The 23,260-nt window shown below is 49.6% G+C and overlaps 1 protein-coding gene across 1 annotated transcript in view; it reads left to right on the top strand.

Annotated features, from left to right (window-relative positions):
- The window catches only part of LOC308249495 (uncharacterized protein), a 72,585-nt gene that overhangs the window by 5,309 nt on the left and 44,016 nt on the right, over positions 1–23,260 (top strand). Inside the window, exons 4-15 of the mRNA XM_080671095.1 lie at positions 4,752–4,862; positions 6,343–6,420; positions 8,308–8,352; positions 9,822–9,875; positions 10,225–10,278; positions 11,510–11,563; positions 14,716–14,769; positions 16,464–16,517; positions 17,387–17,431; positions 17,911–17,964; positions 20,921–20,965; positions 22,581–22,634. Coding sequence (XP_080527221.1) covers positions 6,358–6,420; positions 8,308–8,352; positions 9,822–9,875; positions 10,225–10,278; positions 11,510–11,563; positions 14,716–14,769; positions 16,464–16,517; positions 17,387–17,431; positions 17,911–17,964; positions 20,921–20,965; positions 22,581–22,634 — 576 coding nt within the window. The 5' untranslated portion in view covers positions 4,752–4,862; positions 6,343–6,357. The remainder of the gene's footprint in view (positions 1–4,751; positions 4,863–6,342; positions 6,421–8,307; positions 8,353–9,821; positions 9,876–10,224; positions 10,279–11,509; positions 11,564–14,715; positions 14,770–16,463; positions 16,518–17,386; positions 17,432–17,910; positions 17,965–20,920; positions 20,966–22,580; positions 22,635–23,260) is intronic.

Here is a 23,260-nt window from a genome sequence, read left to right as displayed (position 1 = left end):
TGCCCAGCGTGGTTAGCTCTCAGGTGTCTGTCCAGGGTCTGCAGTGACAGAGGTGGGTGGAAGGAGGGTGGGAGGGGAGGGGGTCATGCGGAAAACATTGTGCATCCATGTGTTTGTGCTGAGGACAGCTGATAACACGGAGTTCTAAGTCGGGGTGAGAATTGCTATGGAAATAGTGGTTGCACGTCCAGAATTCTGTTGGGATTTATGAATCTACTCCTCACTCCTTCTCTTCTCTTCTCTTATCCTCCCCTCCCCTCCCCTCCCCTCCTCTCCCCTCCCCTCCCCTCCCCACCCCTCCTCTCCCCTCCACTTCCCTGCTCTTCTCAACTTGGTGTGTGATGTGCCTCATTTCCTATCTTCTTGGGCCTGAAACAATCAATGCGAATTGTGTGTGTGTGTGTGTGTGTGTGTGTGTGATGAAAGAGTGAGGAGCTATTCATCTGGAATAAGCAAGACCACCTGGCAGCTACCCAATAAGAGAGCTATTCCTTCGTAATCGTAGCAGTGGTGTGACAGCGTTTTAACAACCAACTCCTGAAAAATAAATAAATAAATAAAGTGCCTGCAGCGCTGGCCGATTTCCCGGGTGTAAACGCTCCCACCACAGCTGATTGCACGATGTTGGCATGATGTTGGCATGATGTCACAAAATACCTGTTGGGAGAATGTTGAGCCTCGGGTCCCACGACTTGCAGGGGCTGCTTAAGTGGACTAAAGCTACGGCTGACACAACATGGGGTGGCACTACCATCATAAATACCACCCTCCCCCCGTGTCCACTGCCGTCCAACACGACGGGGGGCTCACAGCATGGAGCAGCTTCTCCACCTCACTCCCATTGCTGTTGGGGGAGGGGTTTCCTGTGCCTTGTAGGACGTCTGGCAGCATCGCTGACTTCTACCCACCGGGGCCCGTGGCCGCACCTGCCCCCCTGCCTCGTACCATTGTGACAACTGTTGTTTTATAACTATTGTTGGATGGTGTCAAATGGCCCTGGGAAGGCGAAGTGGATTGAGAACGGCTGATGTAGGGATACTCTCAAGGGCCTTCGTGATCAGCCCATGGCCACCATGAACGTCTCATCTCAGGTCCTTGGCTTCCCGCGTGCGGTCCCGGTGACGTCACGGTGATGGGAAACTAGCCACCTGCCAGGCATGGGCGGTCAATGGGTGCTGAGTGCTAACTGCACGTGCCATTGCACATGTGTAGGTTGGTTTAACGTCTGCCAAGTGGGAGACCCGCCAGCCTCACCCTCACAGATAGTCATCCGCGGGTTTGTCCCGCTGCTAACCAGCAGTGAGCTAACCTGACCCGGTCACCAGCGCTCCGCTCTGCTTGTGGGCGTTTGGAGGTCGCCCCCTCGTGGCAGTCCGCGAGAACTGGGTGGTGCAGGTCGCTTCCTGCCAGAGGGAATCCTGGGGGGGTTGGGGGGGAGGGTCGGACCCTGAAGAGAACATTAAGGATGCTATAAATGTCTGTGATCCCGCTCGCTTGGGGATGTGAAAGTATATATTTTTAGTGCATTCCCAAATTGCAATTTTTGTTTTCAATATTTATCAGTAAACATGATCATATACATATTATCCTATTTTTCTTATTTTCTCTTATAATCTCGCTTGTTCTGTTCACTTCATTTTGGATAGTTTTCCTGAATTTTGGCCTCACTCTAACAGTACACCCTGACTGTTTAAGGCAGCCTTGGGCAAACTACGGCCCGCGGGCCGGATCCAGCTGTTCTATCCGGTTCTCTTGCTCTCCCCTCCGCTCCTTTCCTTTGAATTTATATTAGTTCACACACACACTCCATCCATGCTTTTGTTCCGGCCCTCCGGTCCAGTTTAAGAACCCATGGTGGCCCTCGAGTCACAAAGTTTGCCCAGCCCTGGTTTAAGGAGATGCCACGGGGGCACAGGGTGCGTCCTGAGGTCTGTGAAAAGTGGGCTGTCTTCCGAGCTGGCTTTGAAACGTGATTATCCATCCCAGAGGCCTGGGGCGGGGACCCCGCTGCGGGTCAGTGTCGCCCAGACCCCTCTTGACTCCCATCGACGCCCGCAGGTCTTGGTTTTGTCTTTAGAATCCGCGTTGAGAGGCAATACGGTGTCAGCTTGTGTTTGCATAGAACAGGAGCTAGTGTTCAGGCTGCAAGTTCACATTTCAGAACCCCTCGGTGTCCACGCCAGGCGCTGTGCAGGGCAGACGCCTCCTCTGTCTGCGCAGCCAGGGCCGGCACACGTGCACAGTTCGTGCTGCCCGCGCGCCCGTGCTTCGGAAACCCCAGAGCGCAGGTAACACCTGCCCCCCTCACACGCCTGTCATGGGAAGAGTCCAGTGAGTTGTCAGGGGCTTAGGAGTCAGAAAAGGTTTGATTTTTAAAAGATGAGGATAATTTTCTAAGAAAATGCTTTTCTTTTTCTTTTCTTTTTTTTAAAATATATTTTATTGATTTTTTACAGAGAGGAAGGGAGAGGGAGAGAGAGTTAGAAACATCGATGAGAGAGAAACATCGATCAGCTGCCTCCTGCACACCCCCCACCGGGGATGTGCCCGCAACCAAGGTACCTGACCTTGACCGGAATCGAACCTGGGACCCCTCAGTCCACAGGCCGACGCTCTATCCACTGAGCCACACCAGCCAGGACAAGAAAATGCTTTTCAAAATGCCACTTCTTCTGGCTGAGTTACGGACTTCTATTGGAATAGAAACCTTGGCTTGTTTGCCCCGCTCTCCCAGGAAGTAAACATGCCGATGTGAATGTGTGCTTATGTCAAAGTGCCTTGATTAAAGCCCCGAGTAGCTCTGTGCCGCCCTCCCCCACGCCACCCTGTGCAGCCTGCCCCTCCCCCTCGGCGTCTGAGTCACCCTCCGGCCACATCACTCATGAGCAGTCACTGGTGGGGGCCCTGCGAAGTCTCACGGTTAGGCATGAGAAGCTTCTGTTACTGGTGAACTCCAACCCATTGGCCACCGTTTTCTCAATCCGCGTTGCTAATGGTAAAAAGTACATGGACTTCCGAGTTTTTTCGTCCTTTGTCTCTTCTCCGAGAAGGCTGGGACTCTTCGGGCTCAAAAGCCAGAACCTAGTTAACAAGCCTCGTGTGCCCACTCCCCACGCCGCCTTCAGAATGGGGGTGAGGAGGGGGAGCTGGGAGCGGAGAGCATCGCTCAGGTCTCGGAGGAGCAGGCTGGCGGGCCCTGCGCTTCCTGTGTCTCCCTTTCTGGTCTGCCTGGGGGCGACGAGGAGAAGACTGAGCTGAGAGCGTGTAGCAAACACACCGTCAGCTTCGTGCTGGGAACCATGCAAAGCACTGAAGAGTTAGAAAGGAGAATAAAACCACCAACTACAACCCAGGGTCCTTCACAGTTTTTATTGGTGGGGGGGGGGGTGGTTAAGCAGGCGCATGCGTAGCTGACTGTGATCTATGACAGGCGAGCACATCCATGCATGCCCTTGAACAGCAAAGCTTGGCCCAGTGAGGAGGCTCATTCTAGAATACTAACACACTACATGCAATGTCATACTAACTCACTGGATACAATGTCATACTAACTCACTAGATACAATGTCATACTAACTCACTGGATACAATGTCATACTAACACACTGGATACAATGTCATACTAACACACTGAATACAATGTCATACTAACACACTGAATACAATGTCATACTAACACACTGGATACAATGTCATACTAACACACTGAATACAATGTCATACTAACTCACTGGATACAATGTCATACTAACACACTGGATACAATGTCATACTAACACACTGGATACAATGTCATACTAACACACTGGATACAATGTCATACTAACTCACTGGATACAATGTTATACTAACACACTGAATACAATGTTATACGAGCTCACTGGATACAATGTTACACGAACTCACTGGATACAATGTTATCATTATTCCAAGAAGTCTGGTTACTGGGTATTTAACACATCAAGAGTAAAATTCTTACCCAGAATGCACCCTGCCCCAATAGTAGAGGCTGTGACCAGGGCTGAAGAACTGTACGTGGCTGGATTGCTATTCTTTATGTTTTTTAACACTTTATGTTTTTTAGACAAGTTTTAGGTTCTCATCAAAATTAGGAGGAAGGTACAGAGAGTTCCTATATACACCACCCCCACACATGCAGAGCCTTCCCCATAATCAACATCCCCATTGGAGTCCGTAGGGAATTAGGGTTTCCTCTCAATATTGTACACTGAGTTAAGACACAAGTGCATAATGACGTATATCCACGATTATAGGGTACTGTGTTTTCACTGCCATAAAACTCTTCTGTGTTCCCCTCTTCATCCCCCACCCCACCCCTGGCAACCTCTGACCTTTGCACTGTCCCCATAATCTTGCCTTTTCCAGAATGTCATAGTTGGACTCATGCATATGGCTATTCATTTTAAAGTAATAACACCACCTCCATCAAGAAGTCTGTGCACTGCCGAAACCGGTTTGGCTCAGTGGATAGAGCGTCGGCCCCTGTGGACTAAAGGGTCCCGGGTTCGATTCCGGTCAAGGGCACGTACCTTGGTTGCGGGCACATCCCCAGTGGGAGGTATGCAGGAGGCAGCTGATCGATGTTTCTCTCTCATCGATGTTTCTAGCTCTCTATCCCTCTCCCTTCCTCTCTGTAGAATATCAATAAAATATATTAAAAAATAAAAAAAAAGAAGTCTGTGCACTTAGCGTTGGCAGTGGGAGCTAACTTTCACGGCTTGTTTTCCCAGGGTCCTCGTGGTCCTCAGGGAATTGATGGGGAGCCAGGTGTTCCTGGCCAACCAGGTCCCCCGGGGCCTCCCGGACACCCATCCCACCCAGGACCCGACGGCATCAGCAGGGTGAGTTGGAAGCCCCGTTCATGTTTCGGTCATGTAGTAAGTTTTTATTTATTGCTGTGACTTTAAATTGTGTTGGTTCAGCTGTTGACCCTGGACTGTCAGAGCCCCCCAGTGGGTGCAGCGCTGCTGTGAACAAGGATGGAACTGAGAAATCCACAGGGAACTGTTGGCAAACGCAGAGCAGCTTTTTAAAAAAAAATGTGCCGCTTCAGAGGCGTTCTCCAGGCCGGCTCTGGGCTTGGTGAACTTTGTCTCCCGTTGACTCTGAAGGACCGTGAGCATGGGCCCCCCTGAGAGGAGAAAGACTCGGAGGGCGGAGGGGATCTGTGTGACTCCACGCCCAGGGCGGGTGACAGGACTCCGGGGACGCATGTGACAGGGCCACTGAGGGGCACTAAACTGTCCCTGACCGTTTCCCAAGCCTAGTTTTCTGTTAGGAGTAAAGTAAAACCACATGTCTTTCCATACCCAACTCTCCGAATTCTTAGGGGCAGACGTGGGGGTGTATGAGTAGGGGCCCCTGAAATATCATTTCTGTTGTACAGCAGTTCATACATTTGTTTTGCAACTGATTGTAGAAGGAATTGCCAATCTACGTTTGCAAACAATTCACACATTCTTTTCGCGCTAAAATCTGGAGATTAATGGGGCATCGGAAATGTATGTGGACGATGTTGGGCAGTCGGGTTAGCAGAGTTCTTAGATATGAACGAGAGCAGGTGAAACTGTTGCCAGTTCTTGGAACATGCAGGAATTCCCCTAAAAGGATTATAAAAGTTTTATTAACTTACATAAATGCAGTGTAAAACCTGCCGGCCCTGAGCGGGAAGGAAGAATCCCAGCTGAGCAGTATCATCCGACATGGAATCGAGTCTTTAAAAGCTTCTTTCCCGCTCCAGGCGATGTGGGCATGCTCGACCCTGGGAAGCAACCCGATAAAGAGATTTACCTCTGAAATGGGTCAGGCCGGCTGCGTGCTTAACCGATGATCCATGATTTTATCAAGTCCCAGACTTTTGGCTCATCGCGATCCTTGTTCTGAAACAGCGTGGCCGTAAGGGATTTGTGGGAGGCCCGTCAATCAAAACTGCAGATGGTGAAGAACATCGGGAACCCTTTTCTTGCTTTAAAGCAAAAGTTTAAAGCAGGGGTCCTCAAACTTTTTAAACAGGGGGCCAGCTCCCTGTCCCTCAGACCGTTGGAGGGCCGGACTATCGTTTAAAAAAAAAACTAGGAACAAATTCCTATGCGCACTGCGGCCCGGGACGCGTCGGCTGCTGAGCAGGACAGGCAGCGGCCCCCGGCGGGCCGGATCCATGTCCTCGGCGGGCCGCCTGTGGCCCGCGGGCCGCAGTTTGAGGACGCCTGGTTTACAGCCATTCTGGAAGGGCCTGGGGGTGCCAGCGTTCACGTGCGTCTCTCTGCTTGGTTCGGGCTGGGAGACCGGCCCTGACCGCCCATGTCCTCGTTGCTTTCGCAGCCGTTTTCAGCGCAGATGGCCGGGCTGGACGACAAATCCGGACTCGGGAGTCAGATGGGGCTGATGCCGGGCTCCGTGGTGAGTGCCGAAGCGCCGATAACGAAAGCACCGGGGAGGGGGCCGCGTTAGCCCGTGGGAGCAGTGGGTCTTCCGCACACCATACCCCGCAGGCTGTGCAGCGAGCCCCGCTACGCGCCCGTGCGGGCCCGTGGTCCGTTCACCGCTGTGCACGGTGTTTGTTGACGTAAGTAAAGGGCTGTCCACATATGTCACTCACTGTTTAAAGAAAAGGAGGGATTTTAAACAGGTAACCACCAACACCATTTAAAAGCGCACTTTTTAAATAAGTACAGCTGTGAGAGGATTGTGTGGTTAGAGACGTGATGTGGCATCACGGTGCAGCCAGAGTGCCAGTCTCATTCTCTCCCTCCCTGCTGTCCTGAAGGTCCTCCACCTGCCTAACCGGCCACGTGGGGGCGTCCGCAAGGCCCGGCTGACCGCCCGCCTCTTGAATTTCCCCGCAGCCAGAAAGCTCCCCCTTTTCTCTAGGCCAGTGGGCGGTTTGCCGCTCTGTTGACTAATGAGTTTGCCCACCACTGACCTAGACTCCCGATTTCAATAATTACAGGCTGTTGTGGTTCCTTGTGATTAAGCCCCTATCCCGATGGTCGGCAAACTCATTAGTCAACAGAGCGGCAAACCGCGGCTCGCGAGCCACCGCAGTTTGCCGACCACTGCTCTAGGCAGCCCTTTACCTGGCTGGGAGCGATGCCGTCGCACCCAGTGAGTGAGGGCTTTTGAACCCAGCTCTGCCGTGCCTTTTGGCTCAGAGCGTAACTGAAAGGATCCCAGGTTAGGAGAATTTCAGGCGGTAAGTGTGAAGCCAGCCGTCACAGATGCCCGCCTGCCACCCCCTCCTGACGGCCAGCATGAGGAGTCACTGAAACAGTATGTGTATTTTTAAGTCACTAGCAGTGTGGTCTCATTCAATGATTATCTTGGGGTAATTTTCTGAAATATATGTGTTTTAATCCATTTGAAGTTTAAATAACATATGCATTTATTTTTGTAATGACACTTTTATTTTCTTACTAGCTAACAATCCCATCAATTCAAAACAAAAAGAAATTAAGTTTTTACCATGAGAACAAACTTGATTTTGATTTCATTGATTTTACTCTTTAAAATGTGACATTTAAGAAGTTGTATAGACATTTATTAACCAATTTTTTTATTTTTTATTTATTTCTTTATTTTTGAATTTTCATCATTTTTTTAAAATTTAATTTTTATTTTTTTAATTGTTTGAAGTATTACAAATAGTAGTACATATGTCTCCTTTTTTTTCCCCCATTGACCTCCCCCCGGCCTCCCCCTCCCCCCAGCACATGCCCTTACCTGCCCCGCCCCCCAGTGTCCTGCATCCATTTCCCATTTCTTCCCTTGGTTATGACTCCGTGTAACCAACGCGTGTTTAAATGAGAAAATGGAAGCCTGTGAGGATACTCTAAGCGGATGTTAAGGAAAAAGGAAACCAGCCAGAAAACAGCCCCTCCCCCGATAATTGTCAGTTCCCATTTGCAGTAATCTGCTCGTTACTGTTGAGGGTTTCACCAGCCTGCTGCATGGTTGAAGCGCTGGGTGGGGGGGGCGGTGCGGGGGGGGGGTGCCTCTGCCTGCAGGACCCCCCGCTCTCAGAGGCTGCCTGTGACAGGCCCGCCCCTCGGCACGCAGTGCTCTGACCCTGAGACCCGGGAGCACAGGCGTGTTCTTCGTTTCTCTCCGTGACACGGACGGAGCACAGGAAGCACCCCCGCGGCCCCGGCTCCAGGCTCCTTGGACGTGGCTGCATTCCATCCAGGGGACGCGGACGGGGGTGCCTTCGTCTCCCGCCACCCACATTTTTCCGATGTTTGACCTCATTGTCACGAAGCGTGTGTGACTGTCTCCTCCCTTGCCTTTCAGGGTCCCGTTGGCCCCAGGGGACCTCAAGGGCAACAAGGGCAGCAAGTAAGTCTTTCACCCTTAGATTCCACCCGAGCACAGAGGGCAACGCCTCTGAGCAAGGCCTCCGGCGTGACTGCTTCGCTGGCCTTGGCATTGCAAGCTGTAACCCCCACTTCGAAGGGGTTGAGTTCATTTTGACTCCTTAGAAACATACGCAGCGTGATTTGAAAGTGGTGGCTGGGGCTAACGTCCTATTGTCTGGGTCCGTGATGGGACGGCCCTCCCGTACAAAGCATTTTCTGCGCCTTTGCTTCTGAAATAACCTGCCCGTCATCGGTGGTGTGGCACCCCTGGGGCTAGGACATCAGATCACAGAGGGGATGACTGCGTGGTGCTACTAGAAATAACACCACGGCGATCGCTGCATGGAAACTTTAAAAAGAATACACCACGAACCTCTTATCTGCAGCCCAGCACATCCCAGTTAAATAATGGTGTGGGCTATGGTAATTTTTGTAGTGACTTGTCAGGCAGCGGAAAATAATCTTTCAAAAGAAAAAAGAATTCTTGTCTCAGTCAAAGATGCCATACTGTCATTATCATGTGTATGGAGTTTTACTTTAAGCTATTTTATATAGCTGCTATTGGTGAATAGAAAACATAGTTGTTATTGAAGAAGAGGAAGGAGAAGGAGGAGAAGGAGAAGAAGGAGGAGGAGGAGGAGGAGGAGGAGGAGAAGGAAGAGGAGGAGGAGGAGGAGGAGAACAGGATGAGGAACAGGAGGAGGAGAAGGAGAAGGAAGAGGAAGAGGAGGAGGAAGAGGAGAAGAAGGAGGAGGAGGAGGAGAAGGAGGAGGAGGAGGAGGAGAAGGAGGAGAAGGAGGAGGAAGAGGAGGAGGAAGAGGAGAAGGAGAAGGGAGAGGAGAAGGAGAAGGAGGAGGAGAAGGAGGAGGAAGAGAAAGAGGAGGAGGAGGAGAAGGAGGAGGAGGAGGAAGAGAAGAAGGAGGAGAAGGAGGAGGAAGAGGAGGAGGAGAAGGAGAAGGAAGAGAAAGAGGAGGAGAAGGAGAAGGAAGAGAAAGAGGAGGAGAAGGAGAAGGAGGAAGAAGAGGAAGAGGAGGAGGAGGAGAAGGAGAAGGAGGAGAAGGAGGAGGAAGAGGAGAGGAGAAGGAGGAGGAAGAGGAGAGGAGAAGGAGGAGGAGGAGGAGGAAGGAAGGAAGGAAGGAGGAGGAAAGGAAGGAAGGAAGGAGATAACTCCATTGACTGAACACTGTGCCAGCACTAGTCTAGGTTCTCACTACGCATTAATTATCTGAAGAGATATAAAAGCCTAATGAAGTAGGTGCCGTATTATTCTCATTTTACAGATTAGAAACCTCATTGAGCTGTGGGCAGAGTAGTAACTCACCCAACGTCACATGGCTAGAGGGGTGCGCCAGCGGTTGGAGCGGCTGCACTGCCCCCCGGGATTCCGGATTGGGGACTCTTCCTGTGGTTTGTCCGTTAACTGTCTGCGTACTTTGTTCTCAATTTCAGGGGGGCGTTGGCCCTGCAGGACCTCCTGGGGAGCCTGGGGAACCTGGACCGATGGTAAATGTCAAGCCAGCACGTAGGCCCAGTTAGACACGGGCCCGCCATTAAATGTGCTACTTCTGCAGCCAGAAGTCAGCCCAGTGCGGGGCCTGCATTAGGGCGGTGCGTCAGCCCTATTTCCTGCGGGAGAGCATGCAAATTCGGAAACTTTGAACGTGGTTAGCCAACAGCGCTGAGATGTTTGCATTGGTGACATTCAACTTTTTCCTGCTGAGCACATAATCTGAGGGACACAACATAAAATTGAGACTATTGAGAAAGCTACCTTCTGTTTCTTTATTTGCATCATTGGTGGGCTCCGGTGCATATGGGTAAGCTTCTCCGTCTCCTTTTGTTTTGTTATTAGGGTCCGATTGGTGCGCGCGGACCAGAGGGCCCTCCTGGGAAACCCGGTGAAGATGTAGGTGGACTCGGTCATCTGCTTTGCAGTGCTGAGGGGGGCTGAGGAGGAGCAGTGTCCCCATGAATGTCACTGGTCCTTCCCCACTTCATCCCCCACGTTCAGCCTCCACTCATGTCGATCAGAACGGGAGAGCTCAGAAGAGAATTTCTCAAAACCTACGCGTGCTCGTCCTCTGATGGTGCTGTCCGGGGCCTCCCTGCCCTGCATGCCCCAGGATTTCCCTTAGGGTCCCCCGGAAGGGACAGGTTCCGTGCTGATGGCAAAGCCATCGTTATCAGGTCACCACTGAGTGGACTGTTAAATGCCTTCGTAGGGCAGCGTCAGCATTGCTCTCCGATGCTGAAAAAGGATTCCTTCAGTTGGATTTTTAATGAAAGTTAAGGCTCGACTTCAGATTTTAACATTAGAAACTCGATCAAAGGACGGGGTGCAGGGCAGCTCTGCTTTTCTGGATTCTTTCCTTAGTTGTGCCAAAGGTGAGGATAAAATTACGGCGAGGCCGAGTGACACTAAACTGAGTACGTATTTTCCCGTCCCGTGTCGTGTGATTTATTTGAGCAGATCACACTGAAATTGGCCATAAGGAAAACGTCCCTGGCAGTTCTTAATATCTACACTAATAAAAGAATAAGATGCAAATTGACCCTACCTTTGTGACACCCACCAGCCAATCAGGAGTGACTATGCAAATTAACTCAACAAAGATGGCTGGTTAATTTGCATACGCAGGTGCCAAGCGGCCAGGGGAATTCTGCACCGCCCCAGCCGGTCCGGGCCTCTGGGCAGCGTGGGAAGGCGGAAAGGCGGCTCTGGGCCGGAGCGAAGGCGGTGCCAGCAGCCAGGGGAAGGAAGGCCCATTCTTGCACGAATCTTCGTGCATCGGGCCTCTAGTTTTTTATGACAAGAAAAGAAATGGCAAGCAGCGCTTTAAGAAACAGCGTTTAATTCAGTGCCGCATGCATGTCTCCGTATGTTGTAAGCTCTGGCGTTCATGAAATGCTGAGCTACGGCAGACCAGCATGACCGATGCCATTTCCTCTGGATAAACGAGTGGCACCTCACAGCTGAGGTCCAGAGTGGATTGCCCTGGGACGTAGCGCTCAGGGTTTGTGCTTGGGGTGCATTGGGCACAGTCTTTCTAAAGAAGACGTTTCACCTGCAATTGCTCTGTCACCTTGTCCCCGAGGAGAACTTTCTAATCCGCTTTGCTTCTCTGCTTCCCCTAAAGGGCGAGCCCGGGAGGAACGGGAACCCTGGTGATGTGGGATTCTCCGGATCTCCGGTAAGTCTGCGCTTGGCAATACAGCGACAGAGAGAGACCTCAGACACGGACATGCCCGTGAGCGTGCCTCTCACTGCCACGCGCCCCGGCACATCCCCAGGACCTGCTCTTTTCTGTCCCCGCGGAGAGGACATTCCGGTGGGATGAGGGCACGTCACATCCCACTGTGCATCGCGCAGGCCAGTGACCCGCCCAGAGCCGGAGGACTGGGCCAGCCAGGATGGTCTCCAAACCGAATACCGCGTGTTCAGATGAGGCACATATCACAGCATCTCAGTCCCGGGGGTCACTTTTTATCTCTGCATTTTTGTTCTGTATCGGTCACATGTTGGAAACAGCAGCTGGAGAGAGAATGCCCTGTTGCTGGGCAGGTGCGAGGGACACGGATTGTGGGCAGGCGGCCCGTGTGGCTGCTCCTCAGACCCTCACGTTGGCTGGCATCCTAGCCTGGCGTTCCGGGCCTAAGACCTTCTAAGAAGATGTACTGATGACCCCTCTCCCAGCACAGCTGCCCTCCTCTCCCTGGGCTCCATCCCGGCACAGGCCCCGGCCACCCCTCCCCGGATGCAGGGTCTGCACCGCATGGCTGCACCCTGACCCGCCCTGCTACCCTCTCCCTGGGCTCCATCCCGGCACAGGCCCTGGCACAGGCCCCAGGATTCAGGGTCTGCACCCCACGGCCGCACCCTGACCCACCCGCCCTGCTGTCCTCACGCACGTGGTTCTGATGGGCCCTCCCCTCGAGGTGCTGCACAGGCAGTGGGGACGGTTAGGGACTGATAAGCAAGCAAGCAAATCCGCAAGCACCCCTGCCCTTGAACTTCTCCTTGTGCCATTGCCACGTCCCCTAGCCTGACGTGGCCTCCCACCCAGTTGATTTTGTATCATTTCCAAGTGTTTCTCCCGCTCAGCGCATCCAACAGTACTGAGCTCCCCGCCAACTGACTTTCTGAAAGTGGGTGAGGTTCAATAACTAGGACTTTTTATAAAAACAACGAATGCTGATTTTTTTCAAGGGAATTTACAGAACTCTGAGGGTTCTTTGGTTTCAGTAGAAACCCAGTTCCCAGCTGCCTGCTCTCCCCTCCTCCCCCTGCGCCCTGGAAAGTCAGCGCGGACACAGGCAGGGTTCAGTCATGAGCACCGATGTGCGTGTCAGCCTATCGGCCCTGCGCCCTCTCCCACGCCCCCGTGCGGGACCCTCACCGCGGCTCCCAGATGCGCCGCGCTGTGCAGAGCCGCGGCCCGCGCGTGGGTGTGAGGACAGCCTCGGGTCAGCAGGATGAGAACTTCCCGAGCTCGCCCATCTGGCTCGTCCCCTGCCCAGTGGAGACACACAATCACACGGGAACGCCTGGCCGCGGATCAGCCTGGCCCCGGTCACGTCCCCGAAGCTCAGCAGTGATTTGAAACAGCGGAGGGGGCTCAGGAACTTCCCCGGGGTCTGGAGGGATGTGGACTGCGTTTCCTGCCCGGGATGGAGGAGGAAAACCTCAGCCAGGGCGCAGTCCAGTGGGGACACAGCGAGTTCTTGAAAGAAGGGATTCCTGAGCGGGGCTGTGCCCGAGAGGAATGAAAGGAACTTGTGTTTCTTCGGGGAGCAGTGGTTTGATGTGTCCTGACTGTGATAACACCCCCCGCCCCCCCAATGCTACAGAAGCAGCTGCAGCGGTCCCAGAGGAATTATTGCTTTGCTGTCATCATATAAAGTTCATCTATCGAGTTAGTTACGCACTGATGTACGTAACAGTAGGTGAAGGCTGTCACGCAAACAGATGGATGTTGCTCTCTGCCTGAGGTTGTGCTGGCCTAAGACAAGTTTCTTAAAAGCTTGGGGAAGTGCTTTGAGTGTTTAAGGAAGTATTAAGCCATTTCTCACTTCCGTTGTTTAATTGATGATTAGTCATTGGGTGCCCACTGGCAGGCATAAGGCCTAGCGCCAGGGATATGCAGATTCATGCTAATAACTGGTCATGGACAACATGAAGCTGTGCTGTGGAGTGAGTGCTGGGTCGGCTGCTGGCAGTGGGAATGGCTTCAAGTCAGAGTCTAATTAATACAGGCAACGAGAGTAAGCGACTGAGTCCCTGGTCCTTACCTATTTTAAGAGCGTCGGAGGGAAAGGTTTCAAACCTCATTTCAAAATAGTCGTGCTATTTGCATTTAATTTTTTGTTCGATTTCCTTTTTTAAAAAAATATTTGAAATGCTTAGGGAAAGGATGCATAAAATTAACAGAAATGAAGGAATCACTGAACCAGCCCATTCTTTCTGTATTTGTTGACTTCCCTTTCTGTTGGATGTTTTATTTCCTTGGTTAGTTTTTTATTTTTATTTATTTTTATTTATTTTTATATTTTTTATTGATATTTCACAGAGAGGAAGGGAGAGGGATAGAGAGTTAGAAACATCGATGAGAGAGAAACATCGATCAGCTGCCTCCTGCACACCCCCTACTGGGGATGTGCCCGCAACCAAGGTCCATGCCCTTGACTAGAATCGAACCTGGGACCCTTCAGTCCGCAGGCCGACGCTCTATCCACTGAGCCAAACCGGTTTCGGCCTTGGTTAGTTTTTTAAACAATCACCAACCCACCAGCTTCTTTCTGTCACGTTACTGTAAAATGTTTTCTGTTTGTTCATTTTAATGTGATCCTTCTTCTATCCACTCTCGATACTTCAAAGTGAAGGAAAAGTAAAACACATTGGTTTGCTCTAAACGCATTTATTCTCTTCCCCCGGTGAAGCACACATCAGAAGAAAACCACAGTTGCCTTAAGTTTTCCTCCCGATTTCCTTCCTATCCCTGACCTAGCTGGGCCAGACACTACCCATGTGACGCAGGCTATTTTGTTGTTTGTTTTTGATTGTTTTATTAATAACACAGTGACATAATTTGAAATCTTGAAAACGTCACCAAGTCAGTCCCTGGCATTACTCCACGTCTCCGTGCACGTCAGGTCTCCGTTTCGGACAGGGCTCGTTTCTGATCACCTCCCTGGGTTTTGATAGACAAATGTATACTGCTCCCTTTCTTCTCTGGTTTGTTGGTGGAAAACCATGTCCCAGCTATTTTTTTTAGAGAAAAATGTATATTAAGCAACTTCCTATTCTGATTAGTGACTCTGAAACGCCTTCCGTGTCCCCCCACAGGGAGCCAGAGGATTCCCCGGGGCGCCCGGTCTGCCAGGCCTGAAGGGTCACCGCGTGAGTCAACCCTCTGCCCCCCTTGCAGATGCTGTGGCTGGCGGAGCGGGGCCTGGGGCGTCGCCTGACACCCTTTGCCAGCCCGCTTGTCAGCTGTCCGCATGGCTGTGGTGGAGTGGCCTCCGAGGTTCCTAAGGCGACCGGCTCTCTCACATCGCTTTTGCATTTCGCTCGAGCCTGTGATATACACTGTGCGTTCTTACCTCGCACTCAACACTGTGCTGCAAGAGAAGACACCGTGGTGGACGGGGAGCCTCAGCTTCGGGCTAAGAAGGGCTTTGGTTAGGGAAATAGGCAACTGCCGTCTAGAGGAAGAGGTGCCGGACCCCAGCGAGGGCGCTAATCATAGGGCCCGTCAGCCCAGACGTGGGCGCTGTAGGGTGCTTCTCTCTTGATAACTCCAGATAACGCCGACCGTTATCCGTGTGTACATACACAGGGCGTGAGGACGTGAAACACAGTTATTCTTGCATTATTATTTATCAGTTATTGTATTAGTTTCCATACAAATAACTTAGACCCACTTTTGCCCACCTGCTATAGAATTATCTATCTATCTATCTATCTATCTATCTATCTATCTATCATCTATCATCTATCTATCATCTATCTATCATCTATCTATATATCTATCTATCATCTACCTATCTATCATCTATCTATCTTATCTATCATCTATCTCTCTATCATCTATCTATCTATTATCTATCTATCTATCTATCTATCTATCTATCTATCATCTATCTATCTATCATCTATCTATCTATCATCTATCTATCTATCATCTATCTATCTATCTATCATCTATCTATCTATCTATCTATCTATCTATCATCTATCTATCTATCTATCATCTATCTATCATCTATCTTATCTATCTATCTATCTATCATCTATCTATCTATCTATCTATCTATCTATCTATCATCTATCTATCTATCATCTATCTATCTATCATCTATCTATCTTATCTATCTATCATCTATCTATCTATTATCATCTATCTATCTATCTATCTATCTATCATCTATCTATCTATCATCTATCTATCTATCAATCTATCATCTATCTATCTATCATCTATCTATCTATCTATCTATCTATCTATCTATCATCTATCTATCTATCTATCTATCTATCTATCATCTGTCTATCTATCATCTATCTATCTATCATCTATCTATCTATCTATCATCTATCTATCTATCTATCTATCTATCTATCTATCCATCTGAAAGCTTGTCTGGTATTTGCTCGGTATACACTGGCGGGCCTCTGCTCTGTTTTGAGTGGTTGAGTTTCTGATTAGAATACTTGCTAATCACTAGTTATTAGATATTTTGAATATTATCCCTAGATATAACTCATATTTGATAGCTATTTAAACTCCATAACTATTTATTTTCTTGTATGTTCTTTATTTATAGCTACAGATTAAATTTCTATGAAGTGAAAAAAAAGTTGAGAGGTTAGACATTGCATGTTGAAAACATTATTTAAGGGGGAAACTAATTTTCTTTGAAGAGACTTAAAAAATGTTGAGAATTTGGAAACATTTTGAATAACAACTTTAAATTTGAGATCCGTTTTCGTAAGGCACTTTCTGTAAGCTTATGTTTGCTTCTTTTATGCATCTGAAAAGAAAAAAAAAGACACACACACAGTAAAATACAAATTTATATTTTCCTTTTTAGGGACATAAAGGTCTTGAAGGCCCTAAAGGTGAAGTGGGAGCCACCGGTTCCAAGGTGATTGTCTGATGCCTCGGTGTGACGTCACGGTAGCGTTTTGGTTGTGTTTCAATGCCACCCGCCTTCCGGAGCCCCCTCAGTGACTCTGGCGGAGAGAGGACATGGACAGTGAGCAGCTAAGCAGATAAGCGGGCTTCTTCACAGATGAGTGGCGGTAGATCTACCAGGATACAGGCGGTGCCCTGGCTTTGCCACCAAGAACAGCCACTGCGGCTCTGGGTCCCTCCTGGTGTGGGATGGAGACTGTCCCCACGTGCCATGTGGCACCGTACATCCACCCTCTAAAACACACTCACGCTTCTTCCTCTCTCAGCATCACAGAGGTTCGGATGGTTCGTTATCCCCGCCTCTTAGTGTCCTTTTAATGCTGGGCCTTCGGGCCGTTCTCCCCACATTTCCTTACGTTTCCAGAGGGAGAGAGAGCAGCAGGGAAGCGCGGCGGACTCCTTCGTGGGAAGTCCCCTGAGAGTCACATGTGCAAAGACATTGGCCTCACACTTGTTATTTCTGCGCTTCTATTCCCGAACGTAAAGACCAGCTCCTACTCTGTGACGTTTTACATAGCCCTAAAGTATTATTAGACAGAGATAAATGATCAGTTTTGATGCTAATTAATGTGACTATGGGTGATAGTCCCACCAGTCTTGTTTAAATCCCCAATTTTACTTCAGACTCATTTCTGTAGGAATGGACTCTTTATTGCAGTTTGAGAAAAAGCAAGTCAATAGACTTTTGAGGTCCTTCGTATGCCCTTCAAATGCCCATGCTGAAAACCCGTGTTTAGAATGATACGCACGTGGAACAAAATGATGTGAATGTGGACCGGGGGTTCCTCATGTTGTCCTGTGATGTCCTTTCTGCTGCAGGGTGAAGCCGGTCCTACTGGCCCAATGGGTGCCATGGGTCCTATGGTGAGTGTCCGTTTAATTCGTTGTTATTTATTTGCTTCTGAGATTTCAGTAAGAGAGTGTTTACATGAAACAAACAGAAAGACATGGGTCACGTTTGCTGGGGAAGCCGTCTTGCTTGCCATCTGATAGGCAAGTGCACGCTCACAGCTGCATCCTTTAAGTAGGAACGTCTTCCCGCATCTCATCACTTTCCTTGGCTGTGAGTGCCCTTCGTATTAATTTTCTCTGTACTCAGTGATCAAATCAGACTCTGGTAGACGCAGCCCATTCAAACTAGGTGAAGTGAACCCTATTTGGGTAGGAGGTGGTAGGTTATATATCTCCACAGGGAGAGTTTTTCAAACCCCAATGTACCCCAAGAAAGACGATGGCTTGGTGGCCAGTTATATCGAGTCTCAGTTGTTTTGAGGGGTGTAATCAAGTTGTCCTAGAGTTTAAATTCGATGCTTCAAGGGATGTTTTCTCCCTCTCATCTACAGGGTCCCAGGGGCATGCCGGGAGAGCGAGGCAGGCTTGGGCCACAGGGCGCTCCGGTAAGTCTGTAATGCTTCACTGAATATGCGTTTAAAGTGAGAGTCACAATGCTGGTTGCCTTCTTTTAAATGTTTTCCTTATTCTTGTGGGATAAATGTAGGGTTACAGGAAAGTTGCAAAGATAGGATAGAGTTCCCATGTCGTCTTCACCTAAGCTTCTCTTAATGCTCACATCTGACATTACATTTGCTGCCTATTTATTTTAATGCAGAAATTCAGAAAACAGTGAAAACATACAACAGCATGGAATATGACCCATGGAAAACCATAGGCTTCGGAATAGGAATAGCATTATAAGGATAGGTGACATTTATCAAGCGCTTATTATTCACCAAGTGTTCTTTCAGACATCTTTATTTTATGTTCATCACATCTGTCAGTACAACGAATGCACCCTTCCATTGATATGAGTCTCCTGGCCTGTTTTAAAGGTCCGGACCCAGAAATGCCCTTGCTATCTGTCCCTGTACCTCAACCCTCGGTGAGGGGCATAGTCTATTAATTCCCTTCCCAGCTCCCTGACGGTCAGGCTACACTTGCTAATATTTCAAACTTGTAGTTCATTCATTGCCCCTCTCCCCCGCTTTGCTTTTGACTGTGAAGGACTGCCACGCGGCCTCCATTATTCTGACTGTGGTCCCCATTAGTGCTAGGAACCTCAGGTTTACAGCACCCCCTGCTGTTACCCCAGAGGACAGCACCCGGAGCTTCTCAGTGGTCCCAGAGCCCTGGGGTGGGGAAGTGAGACCCTCCCCCAGGCCGTTCCTGGTCACTCGGGAAGCAGAGGGTCCTGGACGTGCGGGGACAGTCAGTGTCGCCTTCTCCAGCCTCACACAGGACGCCCAGCTAGCGTCCACTCGTCTGAGCTTCCCCTGCCGTCTGCCACGGCCGCTGTGGCACTTCCAGCGCAGTGGGGCCCTCGCTGTTCTCTGAGCATCGCCTCCCCTGTGAGCACCGTCTCCCAGGGCCTTTACCAGGTGCTAAATGTGGGTCACGGAAGAGTGCTCCCTCCCGGACCGCTGACATCCTCCTCCTTGGTCTATTGTCCGTCTCGGGCCTGTGCCGTCGGGACCTCGTCCTGTGCACCCTCTCCTGGGACCCGCTTCCGCCTGGTGCCTGGGATGGGTGGCTCCTCTGGGTGTGTAGCCCCTCCCCGCACGCCCACTGCTTTGTGACTGTATGCTGGTTAGGGTCCGAGGGCCGGAGGGGCGAGGCAGGTGGTGGCGGCGGCATGGAGAGTAGAGGCTCCCGTGAGCCAGGGAGAAGGGTACGCCGTTAGGAGTGGGGACGGGCCAGTCTGCAGGCCCGGGGGCTTCCGGATGCGGGGGCTGCGAAGTCGTATGTTCCCCTGCCCCAAACCAAGGCCCCATGCATGCCTTCCAGACCAGGCCTCCGATCAGGGCCCAGGAGACGAAACATGTTTTAGAACTAAGCCTTCTCCAGAGCTTTCAGACCTTTAGCATTACGTCATGGGGTTGAGCTTCCACTCCCCGCTCCCTGCTTGTAGAAGATGGCAATATTTTTTTTTAAAATATATTTTATTGATATTTTACAGAGAGGAAGGGAGAGGGATAGAGAGCTAGAAACATCGATGAGAGAGAAACATCGATCAGCTGCCTCCTGCACACCCCCCACTGGGAATGTGCCTGCAACCAAGGTACATGCCCTTGACTGGAATCGAACCTGGGACCCTTAAGTCCGCAGGCCGACGCTCCATCCACTGAGCCAAACCGGTTTCGGCAAGATGGCAATATTTTTAAATGCTGCCCGAGAGCCTTGTATTGATGGATCGCCATCAGCTTTTCACTTGCCGGATTCACTCCGTAAGACCCATGCAGTCCCATCCACTTTGTAATCGCTCTTCCCCCTAAAACTTCTCAGATGCCTGAGCTGCTGTACCCACAGCCCATTCCCGGACACGGGTGGCCCACCGCAGTGCATGCCTGGGGAGATCCTACTGCACCCCACAGCGTGCCAGCCCCCCCCCTCCCCGCCCCGCCCTCTCTCCACCACCACGTGGTCAGTGAGGAATCCAGATCCCATGTGAGAGTCTGCCCCCTCAGACTCCTTGGGCACCAGTGCTGCGGAAGTCTTAGGTCCGGTTTCCCAGAAACCAGCATCACAGCAGGCCCGAGAGCAGGGAATTCCTGGGGGTGGCTCTCCGGTGCTCACTGTGAAGGAGGAGGAGAACTAGGGTTGTCAGAGGGAGAAAGTAACTGGTGGTACAACCGCCAGAGACCTGGTCCCCACAAGTCCTCAGTGCTCGGGAGCTATGCAGCCGGGAGGGCTCCAGCTCTGAGTGGGTCCCTCCTGTACCAGGTGTCGGCCGTGCAGGGGCACAGCTGTGGGCGAGCTAACCTTTCCTGGCCGGTGCAGCCCGGGGGACAACTGGGAGCCTTCAGCTCACCACTTCCCGCAGCGGGGGGGGGTGTTTCTCCAGTGCGGAGAGGGGGCTGGGGGACACCCACAGCTTTCACTGTTGCTTAATCTCCTAGTGTGTGCGGGTGATTTATTTTATTTTACTTTTTATTTTGTTTTGACAAGTGGGTGATTTATTTTATTTTATTTTATTTTATTTTATTTTATTTTATTTTATTTTTTGTTTTGACAAGGAATGCATTCCTCCTCTGCGTGAATATGCCCATAAGGAAGACTGAGGTGTTCGAAATGCCACTGTCTTTGATCTAATTTGATAGATGGTGATACGTTCAAGTAAAAAGAACGATTTTCATCAGCTTCACTCCTTTCAGTATCTTCTTTCTCATTGCTAGAAGGATAGAGGTGTTTATTTCTACGTTACCAGTGCTGTGTAAATGTGTATTTTTATTTCTATGAACTCCGTTAAGTTTGTTGTTAGTTAATATTTATTCTTTAATTTGTAACATGGGAATTTTTATAAAGCATATGAATTATGAGCAAATAAAGTAGAATCTCGTCTCTTTTTCTCCTAATTAGGGACAACGAGGTGCACATGGTATGCCTGGGAAACCCGGGCCGATGGTGAGTTTTATTATTTTTATATTCATTTTTCATTCATTCAATTCATTCATTCATTCTTCTACTTTTACACTCACTAACATTACAGAGCGCCTACTGTGCGCCAGTCACTTGGAATAAGAAGGTGATAAACACACAGTACTTGTCCTTGAAAGCGGATTTGTCTACCAAGGGAGAGACATTAACATAGTAGTGCACTGCCGTTGCGAGCTGCTATAACATAGCCTACAACTTGAGGTTTGGGGGACCCTGAGGAGACAATACCTACACCTGAAGCTGGAGGAAGATGTCACGGCACTTAAAGAACATCTCCCAAGCTAAGTCTTGGCAGAGGAATGCATAAATGAGCAAGAACACAGCATGGCCCCTCTACGGGGAGATGAAGAACATGGCAAGCTCAGGAAGCGCTCGGAGGGCACATCGGAGCTGAAATTATTTGCCCTTAGGACCTTTTCCTCCCTGTGACTCATAAAAAGGCCACAAAGTAAATACAGTTAAAAGGGGCTTTTTAAAACACGAAACGGATGGAATTGAAAGGTGACGGTTCTTCAAAGAACCAAGACAGCTTAGCATGGGGTTCCTCCTATGCCAGATCCTGTAGACCCAGCCCTCACGTCACTGGTTGACACTCCGCACCCCTCCCAGGTGAGGGGTGGTGACAGATACCCGCTTCTGTTAGCCTGAAAATACTCACTCTAGAGTATCCACACGATTCTTTTTTTTTTAAGAAATATATATTTTATTGATTTTTTACAGAGAGGAAGGAAGAGGGATAGATAGTTAGAAACATCGATGAGAGAGAAACATCGATCAGCTGCCTCTTGCACACCTCCCACTGGGGATGTGCCCGCAACCAAGGTACATGCCCTTGACCGGAATCGAACCTGGGACCTTTCAGTCCGCAGGCCGACACTCTATCCACTGAGCCAAACCGGTTTTGGCGTATCCACACGATTCTTAAGCATCATGTTACACAGACAGTCCTAGCTTATGGCACAAAACATACCTTTTGAAAGAGTGTCTTTGTTAATTGGTTAACACAAAGAAAATATGTTTCTTTTTTATATTATTATTATTATTATTATTATTATTATTTTATTATTTCACAGAGGAAGGGAGAAGGGAGAGAGAGAGAGAAACATCAATGATGAGAGAGAAACATTGATCGGCTCCCTCCTGCACACCCCCCACGGGGAATCCAGTCCACAACGCGGGGATGTGCCCTGACGGGGAATCGAACCGTGACCTCCTGGTTCATAGGTGGATGCTCAACCACTGGGCCATACCAGCTGGGCAAAAATACATTTCTTAAGCAACTGTTTTCAACAATTTGTGGTGGTTACTGACTCAATCTGCTATGCGGCGACTAGGAAGTCCTATTATGTTTTAACACCCATGGACATGAGTATTACACATAATAGGATTTGGCACTATTTCATGTCAGTGTTGGCAGGTACTTCCATTAAAGTTCACTATTATGTTTGTGATTTCAAAGTACTAAGTGGATTATTCTTATATTATGTGTCAAAGTAGAGAATTTTGTCAAAGACTAAATGATGACTTATTTAGATATTGATTAAGATCCATGTCCGGTCATTTTTCTGGTTTCTATTAATAGGGTCCTCTTGGGATACCTGGTTCTTCCGGTTTTCCAGGAAATCCTGGGATGAAGGTAAAGCGTTAATATAGTTAGCTCTTAATTACATGAATCCCAAAGTGAAGAATGTCATTTCACTTACCGAAGAGTAAGGAGGTTGCTCTCAACTGAGGAAAGAGTCGCAGGGGTGGGCAAACTTTTTGACTCGAGGGCCACAATGGGTTCTTAAACTGGACCGGAGGGCCGGAACAAAAGCATGGATGGAGTGTTTGTGTGAACTAATATAAATTCAAAGTAAAGGAGCAGAGGGGAGAGCAAGAGAACCGGATAGAACAGCCGGATCTGGCCCGCGGGCCGTAGTTTGCCCACGGCTGGTATAGAGTGTTCTCTGTGTCCATATGGTAGGGAAAAAAATAAAGAAAATGTAAAAATGAGATTACTATATAATATGTAATCAAAAGAGAGTTTCTTATCATCACACACATGTCAAAGAATCTGCTGCCTTAGACCCTGAGGCAGACCCTCGGAGCAGCTGCAAAGCCTAACAGTTGAATCTGAACTGGAACTCTGTTCTTGGCTACGGTGCCTGGCGGTAATAAGCAGCAGAATTTCTGCTCTAAACAGTAGGAGGCTGCAGTGACTCAGAGGCCCTCAAAGGCTGTTCTCATACAATTCAGGCTCTCTCCCCATCCCCTCTTCCC

This window comes from Plecotus auritus (genome assembly GCF_963455305.1).
Source record: "Plecotus auritus genome assembly, chromosome: 5".
Taxonomy (NCBI): Eukaryota; Metazoa; Chordata; class Mammalia; order Chiroptera; family Vespertilionidae; genus Plecotus; species Plecotus auritus.
Note: the sequence above shows the minus strand (reverse complement) of the source record. Positions and strands in the feature narration are given on the sequence as shown.